The sequence below is a fragment of the Grampus griseus genome, assembly GCF_964374135.1.
Source record: "Grampus griseus genome assembly, chromosome: 5".
NCBI lineage: Eukaryota > Metazoa > Chordata > Mammalia > Artiodactyla > Delphinidae > Grampus > Grampus griseus.
In genome coordinates, this window is record NC_138998.1 from 76,798,139 (window position 1) to 76,805,810 (window position 7,672).

The 7,672-nt window shown below is 35.9% G+C and overlaps 1 protein-coding gene across 1 annotated transcript; it reads right to left on the reverse strand.

The window, feature by feature from the left end:
- Positions 1 to 1,434: 1,434 nt before the first annotated feature.
- Positions 1,435 to 2,958, reverse strand: ARGFX (arginine-fifty homeobox; the record flags this gene model as incomplete). Its single annotated transcript, XM_082655314.1, is given in 4 exon segments — positions 1,435 to 1,588; positions 1,590 to 1,604; positions 1,606 to 2,006; positions 2,851 to 2,958. Coding segments are annotated over 4 exon segments (678 nt in total), but the record flags the coding sequence as incomplete, so codon positions are not given.
- Between the last annotated feature and the right edge of the window lie 4,714 nt (positions 2,959 to 7,672).

Sequence of the window (7,672 nt, forward strand, 5' to 3'; positions counted from 1 at the left end):
AACGTATGCTATGAGATTATTCACCTAATTTCTCCTATGCTTGATTAATCACTTAGAAATGTCCTTTTTACCTTTCTAAATTGAGAGAGAGGTTGGAGTTTCTTCTAATTAAATTGCCTTATGGTCAAAGAATGCTGTTTGTATGTTATTGAGTTTGTTAAGATTTGCTTCGTGGTCTAATATGTAGTCATTAGGTACTTGAAAAGAATGTGTATTCTCTACCAGCTGAATGCAGAAATCTACATACTTTCATTAAATCAAGCCTATTAACTGTACAGTTAAAATCTCTACCCATACAAAATTTTTATTCATTTGACCTATGGATAAAATAATCTACTATGATTATGTATTTGTTAAGTTTCCCAAGAGTTTTGTTAATTTTTTACTTCATATATTTTGGGAATATGTTAAATATATACAAATTCAGAATTATTATATCTTTCAGGTTAATGTTCCCTTTATTCTTGTCTAATATACTTTTACTTCCAACAAAATGGTTTTGCCTTAAAGTTTAATTTGATAGATATTAATATAACTATGCCAGCTTCCCTCCTATTTAAAAAAAATGGTTGATTTGAGAGCTTATTCTTTAAATATAGGCTTTTTCAGCTATAGATTTCTTTCTAAGCGCTGATTTAGCCTCATCCCATAAGTTTTGGTATATTGTGTTTTTGTTTTCATTCATCTTCACATATTTCCTAATTTTCCTTCTGATTTCTTCTTTATTGGTTATTTAGGAGTATGCTTTTTAATATCCATATATTTGTGAATTTCCTGAATTTTCTTCTACTATTGATTTCTATTTTCATTCCATTGTGTTTGGAGAACATGCTTTATATGATTTTAACGCTGTTAAATTGATTATTTTATGGCTTCAAATGTCTTTTATTCGAACATTTCCAATGTCCATTATTAAGTTTTAAACTTTTCTGTACAGAGGTCTTAATTTTCTTAGTTAATTCCTAGATACTTTATATTTTTCATTGAGAGGTACTTATCTTGTTATGTGTTTATTATTGCTTTTGAGAAGTGCCATTAATTTTGTTCATTAATCATATAGCTGGAAAATTAGCTTAACTGTCATTCTAAAAGTCTGTTGAAAATGTAAGTTTATAAACCTGCTGACATTAAAAGTGGATGACCCCTAAATGCTACTGACCTTTTAAAAAGTCAAAGATAGTCTTGGGAAGAGGGAATTTTGCAGTCTCATTGGCCATCAAAGGGACTAGGAAGTCCTCTCCAGGGAGAGTTGTGGGGCTGATTGTGTAGTACTGGGCTATACTTGCGGGAAACTCCTAGTTTTTACAACATTTCCATGGAAATCCAAGTAACACTGAGCCAGATATTTGGGTTAAAAGCAGGCAAAGGAAAGAGCATGTACAAGATGCAAGAAGATCCTTTTTCAATACTGTCTGATATTTATTAGTACTTTGATCAGCAACCTCCAAACTGTGCCATACTGAAGGGGTTCTGGAATTCCAGGCTGTTTCTTAGACTGTAGGCTGCAAAGCTCCAGCTTGTCATACTGAAGCAGGTTTGCCCAGGAGATAAACCTACAGCTGGATCAGCAAAGAGGCTAAGAAAGGAACTCTATTCTAACTGGGCTTTGTCGGTGAGAGATAATGATACAGAGAATGGAAAGAAGAGCTGGCTATCTCATCCTCATCAGGAAAACTGTACAGTTCCATGATTTGTGCTATGTCATAGGCATCAGAGTACAAAGCAGGAACTGAGGCCACTAGCCTCTCCAACTGACGATCTTGCATTTGGACATCACTTGTAGCAATCTCAGTGATTATAGAGTCCCTTGCCCAATGGAAAGGGTCTAAGGGCTGAGGTGAGTGGGAGCTATAAGAATCTGAAACTGCAGGGAGAAAAGAATGAGGACTGGTTGATGCTGTGGGCACATTCTTGGCTGGAAGGACCTGGTTCGGTGGCTTCAGTGATTGCTGCTCTTGTTGCCACTGCTGCTTCCTCTTTTTGAACTGCCGATTCCTGAACCAAATCTGGGAGTGGGGGAAGAGAGATTATGGTCTGTTACTGGAGAAGGAGTTTGAGGCTTCTCCTGGGTGAAAAAAGTCAGATTATAACCCTCATGTCCTCTCCAAATCACTATGATACTGAGTTCTGAGAGAGCAGAGGTAGGTATGAATGGAGTCAATAGGAACAATGAGGGATCAAGGCTGGGCCCCAGAGGAAAAAGAAAGAAAAAAAAGGAGGGTATGTCTCAGAGGTTGTGCTGGGGGTTCAGAGAAAGAGTCCTGAACTCTAGAGAAGAGAAGGAAGTTCAGGGATGTAGGGAGAGGTGGAGAATTTGAACTAAGGGATTTTCAAGGATTATTTTAGAAGGCCTCTTCAGTGAACAATATTCTAACAAAAATTTGGGGTCTTAGCAGACTCAGTTGTTGGAGAAGTTACTTGTCTGTTGGTAATAAATGATTACCAGATTAGTCTGTTGTGAATAAATGAGTGCAGGGTTTTGCTAGAGAAGTTCCTAAGTAAGAAGTCTGTCAGGATGAGAGTCATTTCTCTAATTTGAGCTCTTTTGTACCTCTGGAGTTCTAATTCCAGTTATACTATGTATTATCTCCATGACCCAGTCACTTGGCTCCCGAAACTCACTTTTCCACATCCTCTAAACTGGGTGATAATAAAGCCAGCATATACAATGTGCCCAGCTCAGTACTAGCACACAGTAGGTACTCAATAAATGAAGTGTTACTACTTCATTGTGTTACAATGAAGTAACAATGTTACTTCTTCATTGTGTTACAGAGGGAATTTCCAGGCTGAATGGTAGAATGTAATTTGGATGGGGGCTCAAAGCACACCTCAGAGGATCAGACAGACCTTTATTGGTGACGCTGGTAGGTTGAGTTTTAAAGCAAGTTCTCTCTGGAGGTTTTTATCTGGAAACATATTGCAGCTAAACAGAGCCTCCAACTCTTCATGCTGTGTGTGTGTGTGTGTGTGTGTGTGTGTGTGAATGAGGTGCGTTCATGAGGCTTCTTCCATTTTGCTGTAGAGCAGAGATGGAGAGGAGGTGGTTACAATCCCCTTCCCACTCAGATCCCCAAAATACCACAACTGTGAATTTCCCATGTCTTCCCCCCAACCAGGCTTGGAATCTAGGAGATAAAGATCCCAGGTCTTGACTCTAGGAGGCTGAGCCCTGTGTAGCAGCACTCTGTCCTCTGTTTTCTGAAATTTAGTTTGTCCCTGCTAGGAAATGTTACCTCTTCAATTTTCTCTGTACCCAGTCTGTCTACCCTGCCTAACCTTAGGACAGTGGACAGTGGTTTCCCTTGTCTTCTTTTCCATATTTTGTTTCTTTTAGAAACTGGGAAGAAACCTCATGTCCCTGTGCCTGAATATATAACACACTCTTCAAAATGGGTTTCCTTTTCTCATTTATTTATTCAGGAACCTAGTCTATCTCATCTAGAAAATGGGTTTTTTCTTCTCCAGGCTTTCTGAACCTCTATTCTTTGCTCTTCTGAGAAAAGGTTCATAAGAAATGAGACATAACTAAATATGTGGAGACAATTGAAAAATTATGGAATATTTTTAAAAATGGCAATGGAGAGAAAAAGGAAATTTTCTAAGAAAATACAATTACCAAAATTTGCTGAAAAGGAACTTCAGACACTGAATGGACTAATAACCATTAAAAGAACAAGTAAGTTATAGAATTCAAGGCAATGTTGTGCTAATTCTCCTGCTATATGCCCATTTCAGTATAAGGAAGAAGAGTCTTCACTTGGTCCTCACTTCTGTATTTGAAGTTCCTAACACCAACACTAAAACCAGACAAGAATATACACTACCAACAAAACTATAAAACTAATGCTACTTATGAACACACACAGAAATAACTTTTACACATATATTTAATATAATCACATATTTAAATGTACATATTCCTAAACTTATAGTATCTAATTTATTTTTGAAGTTCATATATATTTGAAATCAAATATATAAAATATTAATTTATAATTATTGATTTTTTTCTACTCACATTTTACAAAAGTATTCTATTCAAACTGTTTGCATTTACTTTAAATAGCCATATCTTCATCAACACTCTGATCCTCTTCTTTTTTTCTTTTTTTGGCCATGCCATGCAGCATTCGGGATCTTAGTTCCCTGACCAGGGGTCGAACCCTTGGCCCCTGCAGTGGAAGCACGGATTCTTAACCACTGGATAGCCAGGGAAGTCCCCTGATCCTATTCTTTTAATTAAATAGTGTAGTTTTACCAGGCATATAATCTTTACTTTGAAATAAGTTTTTTGTGATACAGCACTTTCGGAATACGTTTATGAAATGCTGTTACTAGGAATTTTGTTTTAAGTTACAAGAAACTTATATAATATTAAGATAACTCTTTTGCCCCCACATTCATCCTGTAAGGGTGCATTTGCAATCTCTACAACTTACTAGTTACCATATTGCTTTAAAACAAGACAATGTTTTATTCATGTATTTGTGTTGTCATGTATGGAAATAGTACAAATTTGAAACCATCCTTGTTCCCCAGCCACCCAATTACTCTCTAGAGCTCTTTTGTATAGTATAGTAGCCACTACCCAACATGGCTATCAAACACAAAAATGTGACTAGTTCCACCAAGTACTGAATTTTTAATTTTATTGAATTTTAATTAATTTAACTTTAAACACTGGTTTTCAATCCAGTTATTGGGAAGTTTTTAATATGCTTAGAACAACTTGCATATGTGAATCTACTCTTTCAACTGTAAATTTTATGAGCTCTAAATGCAGAGTAAGTATTTCTGATGAAAATTTAGCATTTACATTGAGATATGTTGGTAAGTGTAAATTTTTCACTGGATTTCAAAGTCTTGATATGAACAAAAGAATGTTGGGACTTCCCTTGTGGTCCAGTGGTTGAGACTCCATGCTTCCACTGTAGGTGGCACAGCGCAGGTTCAATCTCTGGTCGGGGAACTAAGATCCTGCATGCGGCACAGTGAGGCCAAAATAAAATAAAAATTAAATTAAAAAGAATGTAACTATCTCATTGGATTGTATATTGTCTGTTTAGCAGAAATGTTACAAGTTAAGATGTTAAATCCTATGTGATATATACAATGTCTGATTTAATTACGTATTAAAAATAAAGGTAAAGGCTTTAAATTTATTATCTATTTGTGTATTAAACACAACATATGAAAGTAAATTAAATAAAAAGCTCACAGGTGATAAAAAAGGAAAAGACTAATCTTTGTGTATGTATTTACCTTTTTACATACTCTTAAATTATTATCAGCTTGCTTTTGTGTTTATTTGTAATATTATCCCTTTTAGTAAGGTTATAACAATTTTTTGCCTCAAAGATTTATGCCTATATCTTGGTGTAAGAACCAGACTGTTCTGACACTTCCTTTCTTGTGTTTATCAAATGGATCTTGAAGCTGCTGATTGTCTGTGGCTTCCCACTTATCTGTGCACAAAGATGCAGAAGGAAGACAGCAAGGAATCATCAGGGCTTAAGAAGATGAGAACCCCCCAGACATCAACAGGTATACACTGGAAGGTTCATCAGACCATTCTGCGAAAAGTCATCTGTGAAAAGATGCTTTTAGACATACAAAAGTTGAAATAATCCATTACCAGCAGACTTGTACTATAGGATATGTTAAAGATCATCCTTCAGGCAGAAGGAAAACATCATATATCTGAAAGGATTTGCATCTGGAATATATAATAAACTCTTGTATCTCAAAAATAAGAAGACATATATTCCAATTAAAAATCCTTTAAACCTAATTAATAGATTTGAGTAAGCTTTTCACCAAAGAAGATATATAAATGAAGATGCGGAAGAGTGTGGAGAAATTGGAACTTTCATACAGCAATTGGAAATTATAGGTGGAACTGTTAAATGATATAGCCACTTTGAAAAACCATCTGGCAATTTCTTCCTAGGAATCTACCCAAGGGAATAAGAACATTTATCTATGCAAAGATGTATACCCAACTATTCATAGCAGCATTGTTCATTATTGCCTAGTTGGTAACAATCTAAATCTCCTTATTGAATGAAGACACCAACTTTTTGCATTCATACAATGCAATACCATTCAGCAATAAAAGTAATGGATTACTGATGCATTTTATACAACATGAATGAACCTCAAAAACACTATGCTAAATGAGATGTATACTTGCTAAGATTAAATGATAGACCCATGAAATTATACTATTCTGTTGTGGTTTTGTTTTTTTGTTTTTTGGCCATGCCATGCGGCTTGTGAGATCTCAGTTCCCCAACCAGGGACTGAACCTGGGCCACAGCAGTGAAAGCACTAAACCCTAACCACTACACCACCAGGGAACTCCCCTCTTTTTTTGTTTATATTTTCTATATAATAAAAAGTGGAAATAAGTAAAAAAATGTAAACTTCAGCAATTATTTTTTCAAAAAGGAGAGAGTTTCACCCTGAGATGGAACTTTGATGAGTAGGAACTATGTTTGTTAAGATAAGTGGCTAGAAGTGGAGTGGAGATTCAGTAATCTCTGAATCATTTATGTTTAATAGTAGAAATTTTGCTTATCAACTGTACTTTTCTAGGAATGTGATCATGAACAGTTTAAACTCTTCACCTCAGTTTCATCAATGCAATCCCTATGAAACTACCACTGGCATTTTTCACAGAACTATAACAAAAAATTTCACAATTTGTATGGAAACACGAAAGACCCTGAATAGCCAAAGCTATCTTGAGAACGAAAAACGGAGCTGGAGGAGTCAGGCTCCCAGACTTCAGACTATACTACAAAGCTACAGTAATCAAGACAGTATGGTACTGGCACAAAAACAGAAAGATATATCAATGGAACAGGATAGAAAGCCCAGAGATAAACCCACACACATATGGTCACCTTATCTTTGATAAAGGAGGCAGGAATGTACAGTGGAGAAAGGACAGCCTCTTCAATAAGTGGTGCTGAGAAAACTGGACAGCTACATGTAAAAGTATGAGATTAGATCACTCCCTAACACCATACACAAAAATAAGCTCAAAATGGATTAAAGACCTAAATGTAAGGCCAGAAACTATCAAACTCTTAGAGGAAAACATAGGCAGAACACTCTATGACATAAATCACAGCAAGATCCTTTTTGAACCACCTCCTAGAGAAACGGAAATAAAAACAAAAATAAACAAATGGGACCTAATGAAACTTCAAAGCTTTTGCACAGCAAAGGAAACCATAAACAAGACCAAAGACAACCCTCAGAATGGGAGAAAATATTTGCAAATGAAACAACTGACAAAGGATTAATCTCCAAAATTTACAAGCAGCTCATGCAGCTCAATTAAAAAAAAACAAAAAACCCAATCCAAAAATGGGCAGAAGACCAAAATAGACATTTCTCCAGAGAAGATATACAGACTGCCAACAAACACATGAAAGAATGCTCAACATCATTAATCATCAGAAAAATGCAAATCAAAACTACAATGAGGTATCACCTCACACCAGTCAGAATGGCCATCATGAAAAAATCTACAAACAATAAATGCTGGAAAGGGTGTGGAGAAAAGGGAGCCCTCTTGCACTGTTGGTGGGAATGTAAACTGATACAGCCACTATGGAGAACAGTATGGAGGTTCCTTAAAAAGCTAAAAATAGAACTA